The sequence below is a fragment of the Leptodactylus fuscus genome, chromosome 2, assembly GCF_031893055.1.
Source record: "Leptodactylus fuscus isolate aLepFus1 chromosome 2, aLepFus1.hap2, whole genome shotgun sequence".
NCBI lineage: Eukaryota > Metazoa > Chordata > Amphibia > Anura > Leptodactylidae > Leptodactylus > Leptodactylus fuscus.
Genome location: NC_134266.1, coordinates 93,474,061 through 93,488,660, shown reverse-complemented (window position 1 = coordinate 93,488,660; position 14,600 = coordinate 93,474,061). Strand labels below are relative to the sequence as shown.

Sequence of the window (14,600 nt, the reverse complement as noted above, 5' to 3'; positions counted from 1 at the left end):
TTTTGGGGGGGGGGGGGTCTATGACCAGCTGCAATAGTATTGTATAGAATCTCCCATAAAATAGTGAAGAAAAAAAAAGAAGCTTTAAAAAAATATAATAAAAAAGTTAAGTAAATAAATCACTCCTTCCCTTAGAATACATAGGGAAAGTGCACGGTCTACTGAATATAAGGTATTTGCAGTGCTCCTGTTCCATCGGGAAGGGGTTAATAGGAGCACTGCAGATACCCTATATTCAGCCAGGCTGAATTCCAAGTGGGGGAAAAAAACTCAGTCCTCAAGCTCAGGGAAATCACGAAGGACCGGGAATTACAGGGGATCACCGCGCTCAACTGATTGTCAAATGGATAAACTTTATTTTCGTAAAATAAAAGTTTATCCATTTGACAATCAGTTGAGCGTGGTGATCCCCTGTAATTCCCGGTCCTTTGTGATATCACTTGACACCAAAGGTGGCATGGATCCTGCCGTCTCATGACCTGGGGCGGACCCCCCCCCCCTCCCATCTTGAAGTGGTTCAAAGCTATTTATAATGGTTGTACACACAACCTCCTAAAGGTGAGAAGCTTTTTTCACTTTCCCGCTCATTTATCCATACGGTACTTCACCATATGCAGCTCGGTGCTGTTCTCTGTTCTTTATCTTCAAGCTCAGGGAAGGGGCAGACAGACAGACAACCAAAACACCCCCTCCCCTTCCCCAGCACCCAGAAACTACTGCACCCAAAAACTCTGACCATTTTAATTTTTGAAATTTTCCAGTAGCTGCTGCATTTCCCACCCTCGGCTTATACTCGAGTCAATAAGTTTTCCCAGTTTTTTGTGGTAAAATTAGGGGCCTCGGCTTATACTCGAGTATATACAGTAATAGGGACTTGGATTAAGGATCCCTTTTTCTGTCTTCTATCTGGTTGATAACATGTACAGAGTATTGGAGCTCTGGTACACATACAATAACATTTGACACAGGGTATTATTGACTACCTATAAGAGGCAATAAATGTGTCTTTTGGTGGATAGTGCGGCTACTCTACTACTGTACTGTGGTCTAAAAAATTGCCTTCAACTGTGTTCATGAGGACGTTTTAACTTATCAGGAATACTAGTGCCAAAGTGACTGATATACTAGGCAGTTATTAGGAACTAGGAAAGAAGGCTGTTCTCAACCTCAGATTTGCGTATACTTTCTCAGGCTACAAAATAACAGTAATGTTACCATCTGATACAACATAGCAAATCTGCAGATTCCATCTGAATATACAGTTCATTTTATTTCACGCAGTATGACTTGTTTAATAGCCTTTAAATTCAATAGATCCACCCAAAATCTTTGGCTTCAGTGCGAAGAGTAAATTAATCCAATAGCCTAGACAAATAGAACAATGTCGTACAGGATTCACAGTAATAAAGCTTGCACGTAGCTCATGAAAATATGTTACCAATTTGCATTGGCTACAAGCAAAGAACTTCATGTTTTTGGAACTTATTCATTTGGGTGGATATTTATTATGATATACAATATATTATATTAACTTTATTTATTTCTCTGAGAATTCACAACATCCTACTGACAGTTCTGTTAAACTTAAAAAGGTTTATTCCTATTCCTATCCCTAAACCACTGGGGATTTTAATTCCTATGACTTAATACCTTCGATCTTCATATGAAGAACATCAGTGCAAGTATATAGACACCCCAAGTGTCTGAATATTATGTCCACATGACATTCAAGACCTTATATCACTGCACACTTTGATGGCAGAAGCATCAAAAGGAATTGTCACCATTAATCCCCTTATCCTTACCTGGTACAGTGTGGATAGCTAAAGAAACTGATTACAAAGATGTTAAAGGGGTATTCCCATGACGCTTGTTCAGTATCCTGCAGGCTGTTGTGCTCTATTCACTTCCTGCTTTTCTCGGCACATAGGTGGGCGGGGTTTCACTTGCACAGGATTGGTTGTAAATGAATTACCACAGTGTGAAGCTGATGTAGCAGAGCTGGATTTGAGTCAGTTTGCATTACATGCAGAGGTAACAGACTCCCTATCTCAGCCCGTAACAGCCAAATTCAATTAAACCGACTGATAAGAGCTCAGAAATCCTGGAGCTCTCACCTCCCCTATCTGAGAATCTCTGCTACTTAAAAGACACAAACAGCTCAGAGCTGCTCCCAGCCCCTCCCCCCCCCTGAGAGCAGGCAGCTACATCACTTGACAAATGAACAGATAATCCCAAGGGCCATAGAAACGGTGTGTAAACAATGAAGTGAATAAATTAAGATAGCGGCTAAACAGAGCAGTTTTGATAAAGCTATGCATTTAGGGAAAACATTAAATCCACATAAACTAACAGTATAGATAGGATCCTTGTGATGGGACAACCCCTTTAATATAATCTCTGAACTCACTTAAAATCAATAAACCCAGTGTCTGGGACATTGGAATCAAAAGGATCAATTGGTTAAATTCAACACGTCGGGGCCTTCTTTCCTCAACCTCATCGGTCAGGGTAGAGTTGACAACTATATACACATAATATTGCTGTCTATTCCTGAGCACATAACCTGACTTTACTCTTGTGTGTATGGGCACCTTTATTATTTTCCTGTTCATGTACTTTTATACATAATACAGTGAATTGTTTATTTACAGTTTCCGACCGAGATAAAATGGGAACAAATTTCTGATCATCAGACAAAATCGCAGAAGACTATGATTGCCTTAGTCACTTGTGGCATCCTGCTGGCTGCTTTTATTCTGGCTGGATACTTTCTTAACAACAGAGAGAGCTGGAGTCCTGGAAGACAGAGACTGGTTAGTTTATACAGCTGGCAAAATGGCAGTTAATGGCAAAATGGCTTTGTGTACCTTATTTCATCACCTTAAATAAAGAATCAGGATATAGTGTTTATAAGCTAACATGGATAAGCTTACCTTGCCTTCATAGAGCATCTATGTGTATGTGTATAAGGCTACAATATGTGAATTACCCAATCTCTTTTTGATATGTATTGTTATATATGTAAAAATTCACAAGTGTACAAACTGTAAACCATGACCTTAATGAATCAGGGGTTTTTGTATCATTTTCACCCCATTATATTTCTATCTAAAAAAATCAAAGGATCTCGTATCACTAGGATGATCCTTGGATCCTGAGAATGAAGGCTCCACAAGGATGATTTAGACATGGTATTACTGTGTAGGAAAACAGTCAAGGGAGAGCTCTACTAAAACAGCAAAGTGGTCCTATCATCCACAGCTCATAATGGCCCCCCACTAATCATAGACTGATACCCTAGTAATATGCCTTGATTATTTCAGATAGAAGGAACCCTGTAGCTAGATTTTTGAGCACACAAACAGGCCCCAGGGTAGCATGCTGTTTGCCGCCTCATTCATAAGAACCTTTATTAGCGTACTACAGAAGGGCACTAGGCAAGAAGGATGTGTATGTTTCTTTTTACATAGAAACTGTGGTCTGAAGTCAATTCTTATACATAAAAATATTGTGCTTATATAATAGTGGGTAACTCTTGAAAAATTATCCCAAAGATAGGGCTAACTGAAATATTGATTCATTGTCAGACCAAGGAGGAATTTTTGTTAACAAAAATATGACAACTATATGCAGCAACTGTATGAAGTAAGCGTACAATTCTCTACATTTACTGTGCTCCATGCCATTGTGTTCTGCTTACTACTGCTGGGCGTAAAGCATAGTGCATGTCACCTCATGAGTAGATCCTAGATACTACAGATTTTTCTAATAGCCATCATGTTTTTTGTATTTAATGCATGGAACAGCTTGAAATCTGATTGGCTGTGATGTCTTCCACACTAACCCTGCTTGCTATTTGTATGCCTGTATAGGGTGAAGACCCATACTGTACCGAAACGGATAGCCAAGGAAACACTCTGGTGTCTGTATCTGCCCATGCTCAGGACAAACCGAACAATGGAACCCGGGAGAATGGAACAGGTCAAACCGTCTCCCCTACTGCAAAAAATGGGCATTCATCTAAGAAACAGACTGTTTCTGATACTGAACTTTAAGATGGGTACACTAATATGCACAATATTGTTAGTCACCAAAGAATAAATAGTGCCATTGGTATTTGATTAAAAATGATGAGAGTTGCTTAAAAAAAAAAAAAAGACACTATTATAACAATCTAGCGCCACTAAAATTAAGCTCATCTTAAAAAAATGCATTATGGTTTCTTCACAATGGTGTAAAGTTTACCATATCCTATTGATTAACTATGACCAAACACCATGATAGTGTGATTCATTTACAGACTCAGTTTGTGTTACCCACAGACCTACTATAAATAGGACGATTTAGGTGCATCAGTAAAGTAGAAAACCAGTATAGAAAAGCTTTTGTATTTTAAGGGGCCACACGGTGGCTCAGTGGTTAGCATTGCAGCCTTGCAGCACTGGAGTCCTGGTGTTCAAATCCCACCATGGGCATAAAACCATCTGCAAGGAGTTTGTATGTTCTCCCCGTGTTTGCATGGGTTTCCATCCCATACTCCAAAAAAGACATACTGATAGGGAAAAAATGTGCATTGTGAACTCTATGTGTGGGGCTCACAATCTACATAGAAAAAAAAAAAAAAACTTTTGTATTTTACTATTTCCAACAAATATTGCCCTAAAATAGTTTGCTGATTCTCTTTGCTATCACAGGAGCGATAGCCTAAGAGACTATTATTGAGAGTAACATTTCAGCCTGGTTAATAATTCATACATTTTGGATGATACAAAGTTCTTTAACTTGTTAGTATTTATGTACATATCATGGGTAAATGTACACATTGTAAGGAATACATATATGAATTCACACTAGTAGTGATAAAATGACAGTCAACATAAAAATATCACATTTATGCTATCCCATCATTTTGTGTATTCTTCCAAAGGGCACAATAGCTATGGATGGCGGTGTGAAAGTATTATGCAATACATGGACAACACTTTACTAGAGAGATGACAAGCTACAATTTGCTTATGTTCATCTTCCCTTTTCAGATGTATTTAATGAGATCCTTTCATTTCACAAAGCCAGGTGCTAGGGTTGTACAACTCAGACTTTAACCTGTCTGCATAAGTATTTTATTAAAATCTTGTTCTTTTCATGTACGTTTTGTGTGGTTGAGTGACCAAAAAGCCCTTGCATAAAATCTCCAAGTGCCCAGTCATATAGTCTATTGTGGAGAATCTTAATGCTAAATTACACATATCAATTGCCATCAGAGGGTTTAGCAAGAGTCTCTTTCTAAATGGTTTGATAAGAAATTACTAAGTGGTATTTTGTCGCTGGGGCAGTACCAGACACAGCCAATGGACAAGAGTTCAGCAGAGTTTCTTCTTAATCCCATATAACTACTTTTAGTTTGGTCTTTTATGTTAAAAAACAGTAAACTGATACCTGTACATAGTCATGAAGTATGTGTATTTTACGTTAAATTACCTGTAATATCATTTTGTATTTGTGGCGATTAAGGATCATTTTATTCAGGGACTTCTGCCCAGAATGGTCACTGATCAACAATATGACAAGTCAAGAAGTGCCCATGTAGAGGGTTATGTACATCACCCAATGTAAACTGTATGAAGAAACCAATTGTTAATACGATCATTGGTCAACATAGACTGTGTATGTATAGTGATAACCTTCAGGACCACATAAAAGATGTGACCACCCAATAAAAAAGAATTTACCTGTTTGTTGACAGATTATGGACATGTTTACATAGGACAATGATGTGGAAAGCATGTTCTATCAACTATTATCTTCTGTATGGTTCTTATCATTGGGAAGGCTAAATAGCAATTTAGAAAGGCTATTCCACAAATACCTTTTGTATGTTAATCCCCTCAGTAGTTTTTTGAATGAGTCAGTTTTTATTCATATGCTAATTAGCTTCCAGCATGCACAGGAAGTTCTCAGCGAGTACTGTCTGCTGTATGTACAGCACAGGCTGCTTCTGCTGATGACTCATCTCCCTGCTCTCATACACAGCCAAGCGTGCTCACTGAGAACTTCCTGTGCTCCCTGGAAGCTAATTAGTATATGAATAAAAACGGGCTCATTCAAAAACTACTGAGGCGATTTACATACAAAAGGTAGGTGTGGAATATGGCTATGCAAGTATGTGCTTAGTTCAAAATGACTTTTCCCAATGATAGAGCCCCTTTAAGGGCATAACATGTATTCAGCATTTTGTGCACTTTGAGAATGGACTGTCAAAAAGTGTTAGCTTATAAGGTTCAGTGTGGAGGGTTTAGCAGATTTCTATTGTTGACACTATATGAACAAGTGCTAAGTGCATTTAATAAATTTATAGCAAATAAAAGTGCAAACACCCAATAAAACAAACAGGTCATATATGGATGCCGCGTATTCACAATTTTTTTTTCTTTGTTGAATTCCCAATATAAGTATATTTGTGCCAAGGCGAATACTAGTACAAAAACAATGAAATAGATGTTGCCATTGACAGTCATATACTTTGGCAAGTGGTGTTAGTTTCTATGGGAAGCTGCTTTATTTTTTATGCATTACCTTTCCTCTGAACATTAGATTTAATTTTTATTGCACATTTTGTAAAGAATAAATAAAAGAAAGCCAGTGTACATTGTGTGAAAGGATGCAACAAGACAGACTTCATCTCAAATATTTGGCATATAGTTTATGTCCACTTTCGCAAATTTAAGTGTTCTCTCAAGGCACACAAAAAGAGAGATAAGGTAACATTACAATAAGAATTTATTTCAAACTTTCCCACAATTTTCTTTCTTCCTTTAATTGACATGCCCATACACAAATATATATTGTATTATTAATTCTACACTTATGAGGAAACAAATCACTTGAAAAATTCTAAAAAAAATGTAAATAAGGTTCTAAAGAAAAATCCAGGACCAGTAAATATGTAATGGAATGTTAGAGTGTGTAATTTCTTTTTAATGTAGATCTAAATCTACATTTTATAAATGTAAGGGCTAGTTCACATGGGGGCAAGGAGGCGGATTTTGACAGCGGATTTCGCCTCAAAATCCCCCTCCATACAATGGTGGTCTATGGAGACCACTAGCGTTCTTTTTTCCGCTATCAGCATGTTGCCGATAGCGGAAAAAAGAAGCAAGCTGCCCTTCTGCCTGGCAGCAGCAACCTCCGGTGTCGGCCCATTCATTTGAGCCAACTCCGGAGGGGGAAGCCGCGACCGCGACGGTCGTGGCAGGTGGGTTTTGATCCAAGAGTGACGCGGCTCCCCGTGTCACTCCCGGTGCCAAAATCCGCCCCACCTGCCACCGTGTGAACTAGCCCTAAAATGGGGTTCAAATGGGAACATATGCTTAAAATGTGCAACCTAAATTTTCTTCCGGTGCATTTCTACAGACATTTTGAAAACATTTCTGTGCTTTGTAATGTTATGCTTTTTTTCTTTCAGTAAAGTATTGACAAATTCAAATGATACCTACTATGTTGTCTATTATTTTATCTATTATGTAACAGATTTGAGTGCATAAGTCACATTTATCAGTGCAGAAGGTGCACAAATGTTCCTGCACAGAGGCAGACATTGAGATGTCTCGGTAGTAGAATTCCTTTTGGTAGGAGAACACTGAACTCTTGTGTGCTAGTAGACTGATAATATTGGGGATGGTCTTATGGTGGATAATTTTGGGAAATAAACGAATCTAAAGCAGCTCATACCCATTTCTATCTGTTTTTTATACAGTCGCTTGATTTTGGGGTGTATTTCATATACTATATACATTTTAGCTTTTATATATTATTAGAAGTTACATTTTATTTATTGAAAAGACTTTAAGTTTCCCAGCTTTCTATAGACTGATAATAACTCAGACACGACTTGGGAACAAGGAGGCAGGTATAAAGCCAATACAAACCACAATCTGAAGAACTAAACTGTGTGACGCTGGGTGTCTGTGCTCTATAACACAAACCACTAGGATGACTTTGAGGCACTTTATGGCTGTTCACCAAACATTAATCCAGTAGATGATGGATATCTCTCTTGGAGATGCAGATTGCCAGCTTTAAAGCAGTGTACTTCAAACTCAAAGTAGGTAAAGACTGTCCACTCCTGAATGAGAAAATGTACACGCTCAGATATGAATTGAACTTTTCATCACCCAAAATTGCTCTTACTTTCTCAATTTTTTTCCCCCTGAAATCTGGACATCTTTTACCTACATTAAAGGGGTATTCCCACGTCGCATACTCGCCAGTCTTCGATGCTGTAAATTCTTCTTTGTTGCGTCATTGGTGGGCGGGGTTACATATGCAAAGCCAGCGGCGAGAAGACGTCGCTTCTATGCCGCTGGCCCTGCGTGTGCGCTGCCAATGCACTTTGGGGGGGGGGGAGGGGCCACCAATACAGACCCGGCATCCGCTGTAATAGAGAGGTGGATGCCGGGGAGTGTAGATGCCGGTACAGGTGCCTGCAACATCGCTACGCTCCTGCCTTGCATGAAGCCAGCAGCGGCAGGAGCAATGCTTCTATTCTGCTCCTCCGCCCCCCCTCCCCTCTGGAATAGCAGCATCGCTCCTGCCGCTGCTGGTTTCATGCAGGGCAGGAGCGTAGCGATGTTGCAGGCACCTGTGCCGGCGTCTACACTCCCCAGCATCCACCTCTCTATTACAGCGGATGCCGGGTCTGTATTGGCGGCCCCTTCCCCCCCCCCCCCAAGTGTAAATCCCCCCCCCCCCCTGCCAGGCTGGCTCCCGTGCACTTAGCCCCACCTCCCTCCCCCCTGAGAGCAGGCAGCTACATCACTTGACTTTTGACCAGATAAGTCAAGGGCTGTGTCCACAATGAATTGAATAAGTAAGATAGTGGACAAACAAAGCAGTTTTGCTGAAGCAATGTATTTAGGAAAAGTCTTACATCCACATTAACAAGCAGTATAGATAGGATCCTTGTGATGGGACAACCCCTTTAAACAATCTAGTATACTATTTTATTTTCTCACTTAATACAATGCTGTGGACTCCTGTCTCTTGTGCTATCATTTGCAACATAGGGATTTATATACATTATTAGCTCATGTAATTTATTAAATTACTTGTACTTTGACAATTTTACCTTCAGTGCAAAAATAGTTCAACCACCAAGAACCTGTGGGCGTGTAAAATCAGAATTGCATAGCTCTAGAACCCACTATAGCAGGGACTGTGGCATACACTGTAGGAGCATGTTGTCAAGCAGGAGTAGCTGACCAGACTCAAGTATAGTTTTATAGTTAAAGGGGCTCTATCACTAGGAAAAGTCATTTTTAACTAATCACATCCTTGCATAGCCTTTTGAAAGGCTATTCCACACTTACCTTTAGTATGTAGATTGCCTCAGTGGTTTCTGAATAAGTCCGTTTTTATTCATATGCTAATTAGACTGTTGCACGATACATCGTGCACGCCTCTCCTGTTGTTTCCTATGGGAGACTGCTGCTGCTGCTGATGATGATGACTCAGCTTCCTGTTTGCCTCACACACATAGGAGATAATAGAAGAGAGGAGGCTGCTGGGAACTTCCTGAGCTGGCTGGAAGCTCATTAGCATATGAATAAAAACGGACTTATTCAGACACCACTGAGGCAATCTACATACTAAAGGTAGGTGTGGAATAGACTTTCTAAAGCCTATGCAAGCATGTGATTAGTCAAAAATGACTTTTCCCAGTGATAGAACCGCTTTAAGAATAGTTTGGCATTTACTGATCTCCAGTCTCATATTCTATGATGCTATTGACATCATTAAAGACATGTTTATTCATGCAAACATGAGCTAGTAGGGATTTCAAATATTACAGAATATATTTTGTTCAATCTTTTTGCATACGACTACGGTACAAATGTAGCAGAGTTAACCTGAATATCTGCAATTGGTCAAACTGCTGCAGCGTGATATCTTATCATTAGGTTTTGGGGAAAGGGACACTCTGCTTCAATTGTAACCTGAACAATTCCCCGACTAACTCTCCAGATGCATGGACGTCCTCCACATCTCAGAATTATTGCCCTCAATGGTTTCCCACATTCCAATGTGCGTATCTTTTCTCTATTCAAATAAAAGTTACTGAATGCCACGGCTAATTCTGTGTCACTAGCTAAACAGATTTCTGAGATGGTGTAACAGGTGCTGATACATTGATGACATTATGAGCATCCTATGGGAAACTTCTCCATCTCCAATGTGCCACTGCCTCTGTCCTGCCCTCTCTGAGCTGCCACCCAGACACTGACTCTGTGTCACCTGAAGCTGCCCACAGGAAATGAAGGACACCCGGACATTCGACTCCTCACTGAAGGATTCTTTACTTTGGTAGATGTTGCACATGCAGTGAATGGAATATTTCAGTAATGTGACAGTTGACAGCAGGGTTGCACTGGCCCGCCGGGGAACTGGGAAATCCCCTGGTAGGCCCCGAGCCTTGACTGACAGTGCTCATTTCCTCAATGCAGAAGCACTGGTCAGGGGCCCGATCGGGATGTCAGGGGCTGGTTCGGGCCCCTGTCCAGTGCATTTGCATTGATAAACTGAGCACTGCTAGTGGCAGGGGCCCGATCGGTAAGCTCGGGGCCCCAGGCTGCCGGCAGCGCTGTAATGAATAAAGAAGCATGGCTGCCGGCAGTTTCCCAGGGCCCCGACACTTACACAGAGGGGCCTCCTGCCAGGGGTATACTTTCCCTATTAATATAGTATACCCCTGGCAGGAGGCCCCTCTGTGTCAGTGTCGGGGCCCTGGGAAACTGCCGGCAGCCATGCTTCTTTATTCATACATGGAAACAGGGTCGGACTGGGGTGTCTAGGGCCCACCAGTGGAATTGTTTCTAGGGGCCCACCACCAGGACCCTGCAGACCAGCGATACCGAGACAGGGCAGCTAAAGGTAATACCATCTCGGGAGCCATGCTGCTCACCTGCCATACAATGTGCAACAACATACTACCTAAACCTACTGCTACACTCTGTATGGAAAGTGAACAGCGCAGCTCCTAGAAATGTTACCATTACCTGTAGCCACACTGTCCTGGAAGAGCTGATCTGTAGAGGTCCTGGCTGTTGTATCATCACAGATGTAATATTGACGGCCTTTCCTAAGGACAGACCATCAATATTATAAAGATGGATCAATCCTTTAAAGATTTGTCCAGGAATTGGATCAACCCATGTGCCTGGCGGGAGGTGTAAAATAAAAAATAAATAAAAAGCGCCTTCACCTGTCCCCATTGCTCCATTGTCCTCCGCCAGTGTGTCTCGTGCTGGCGCCTCCATGCTGGGAGTCCTGCACCTCATGGGACCACTGAAACCAATTAGATACAGGATTTCCAGAAATAAGGCCATGAGACTGAACAGACACAGGCAGGAGGATAACGGGGTGCTGGGGACAAAAGCTCAATGAAAAACACGGCGTCTCACTGTTGTGCCTAATCCTTAAAGAGGACCAATCACCATTTGGGGCACATGCGGTTTAATACACCACTAGAAAGCCAACAGTGTGCTGAATTCAGTGCAGCTTTCCCATTCCGTGCCCCGGGTGAAGAGCTATTGGTGCTGGTACCGTAGCTCTTAACTGTCAGAAGGGCGTTTCTGACAGTCAATCAGTAACGCCCTTCCTCATAGTTACATAGTAGATGAGGTTGGATAAAGACATGAGTCCATCAAGTCCAAACTATAACCCTACAATCCCCTACAGTGTTGATCCAGGGGAAGGCAAAAAACCCCATGAGGTTCATGCCAATTGCCCTATTTCAGGGGAAAAAAATTCCTTTAAAGCAGGAGCTGATCTCACAGCTCCTGCATCGCGTATGTATTCCAGCTCATCTGCGGACGGACGCCGATGAGCTGAAATTGTGACAGGCAAGTGCCGGGGGGCCCCCAGTGGCTCTGTGGGCCCCGGCACTTGCCCGACTATGCCGTGCGCTGACGCCGGCCCTGTATTTGTACATTGTTATTAGATCTCCCCGTAGACGTCTTTTCTCTAAACTGAATAAACCCAAGTTTGTTCATCTCTCGTTGTACTCCAGTCCACCCATTCCCCTAATCATTTTGGTTGCCCGTCTTTGCACTTTTTCAAGTTCACTTATGTCTTTCTTGTATATCGGGGCCCAAAATTGTGCACAATATTCTAAGTGTGGCCGTACCAGTGATTTGTATAGAAGCATAACTATGTCCTTGCATCCCATAATTTTATTTGCCTTGGCAGCAGCTGCCTGACACTGGTCATTAAAGGTAAGCTTGCTGTTCACCAAAATCCCTAAGTGTTTTTCATTGACAGTCTTACCCAGTAATTTACTATTTAGTACATAATCATACATTTTATTACGTCGCCCAAAGTGCATTACTTTACATTTGTCAACATTAAACTTCATTTGCCAAGTCTCCGCCTATGCTTCCAGTTTCCTTAGATCCCCTTGTAATATTCTATCCTCCTCATTATTCCTCACAGTAGCGTTTATTGCGCTGTACTGTGTGAGGGGGCTTTGCTTACCGCCTAGTGATGACGCTGAGCGGTGAGGAACTCTACCTCCCCCCAGTACACGTCTATGGACGAGCATTATCAGGAGGGGAGGGGGCGTTCCTCCCCGATCTCATAGTACAGCACAATAGGCGCTGCTGGGAAGAAGGACGTTCCTGACTGACTGTCAGAAACGCCCTTCTGACAGTGAAGAGCTACGGTACCGGGACCGATAGCTCTTCACTGGGGGCACAGAACAGGAATGCTGCACTGAATTCAGCGCACTGTCGGCTTTCTAGTGGTATATAAAACCGCATGTGCCCCAGGAGGTGAAAGCTCCTCTGTAACATCTCAATATACTGTACATCACACTATAAGGATAAGACCTAACACAGCGACCCACAGCCAAAAAGCGCTGCAGGAAAAAACCCCGGCGGCAACATATCAGTTTTCCTGCAGTGCTTTTTGCAGAAACTCCACAGAGGTTTTCTCTGAGGACTTTCTGCTTCCATTATACCTATAGGGACATTGTAGGTGTTTCCGTAGGTATAAGTGCTGCGATTTCCAAAAACTGCAACAGTTACCTACACACTCATACATATACACTCACCGGCCACTTTATTAGGTACACCTGTCCAACTGCTCGTTAACACTTAATTTCTAATCAGCCAATCACATGGCGGCAACTCAGTGCATTTAGGCATGTAGACATGGTCAAGACAATCTCCTGCAGTTCAAACCGAGCATCAGTATGGGGAAGAAAGGTGATTTGAGTGCCTTTGAACGTGGCATGGTTGTTGGTGCCAGAAGGGCTGGTCTGAGTATTTCAGAAACTGCTGATCTACTGGGATTTTCACGCACAACCATCTCTAGGGTTTACAGAGAATGGTCCGAAAAAGAAAAAACATCCAGTGAGCGGCAGTTCTGTGCGCGGAAATGCGTTGTTGATGCCAGAGGTCAGAGGAGAATGGCCAGACTGGTTCGAGCTGATAGAAAGGCAACAGTGACTCAAATAGCCACCCGTTACAACCAAGGTAGCCAGAAGAGCATCTCTGAACGCACAGTACGTCGAACTTTGAGGCAGATGGGCTACAGCAGCAGAAGACCACACCGGGTGCCACTCCTTTCAGCTAAGAACAGGAAACTGAGGCTACAATTTGCACAAGCTCATCGAAATTGGACAATTGAAGATTGGAAAAACGTTGCCTGGTCTGATGAGTCTCGATTTCTGCTGCGACATTCGGATGGTAGGGTCAGAATTTGGCGTCAACAACATGAAAGCATGGATCCATCCTGCCTTGTATCAACGGTTCAGGCTGGTGGTGGTGGTGTCATGGTGTGGGGAATATTTTCTTGGCACTCTTTGGGCCCCTTGGTACCAATTGAGCATCGTTGCAATGCCAAAGCCTACCTGAGTATTGTTGCTGACCATGTCCATCCCTTTATGACCACAATGTACCCAACATCTGATGGCTACTTTCAGCAGGATAATGCGCCATGTCATAAAGCTGGAATCATCTCAGACTGGTTTCTTGAACATGACAATGAGTTCACTGTACTCCAATGGCTCCACAGTCACCAGATCTCAATCCAATAGAGCATCTTTGGGATGTGGTGGAACGGGAGATTCGCATCATGGATGTGCAGCCGACAAATCTGCGGCAACTGTGTGATGCCATCATGTCAATATGGACCAAAATCGCTGAGGAATGCTTTCAGCACCTTGTTGAATCTATGCCACGAAGAATTGAGGCAGTTCTGAAGGCAAAAGGGGGTCCAACCCGTTACTAGCATGGTGTACCTAATAAAGTGGCCGGTGAGTGTACATTCATATATACATATATACTCACACACACACACACACACACATATATATATAATTAGCATAGCATATACACATTTATATACATTCATATACCATATATACTCACATATATACATACACTCACACATTATTATAGCATACTGTATATACACACACATACCTGTATACAAACATACAGTCCTCACACAGTATACAAGACACATGCTTTAACCCTTAAGTACAATCATGGTGTCTATCATAATGATATGTGTATGGTAGTGGTGTATGATAGACACCA

At 42.0% G+C, this 14,600-nt stretch overlaps 1 protein-coding gene across 1 annotated transcript in view; it reads left to right on the top strand.

Annotated features, from left to right (window-relative positions):
* The window catches only part of CD34 (CD34 molecule), a 57,023-nt gene extending 49,558 nt beyond the window's left edge, over positions 1-7,465 (top strand). Inside the window, exons 7-8 of the mRNA XM_075264180.1 lie at positions 2,655-2,816; positions 3,876-7,465. Coding sequence (XP_075120281.1) covers positions 2,655-2,816; positions 3,876-4,058 — 345 coding nt within the window. The 3' untranslated portion in view covers positions 4,059-7,465. The remainder of the gene's footprint in view (positions 1-2,654; positions 2,817-3,875) is intronic.
* The last annotated feature ends 7,135 nt before the right edge of the window (positions 7,466-14,600 follow it).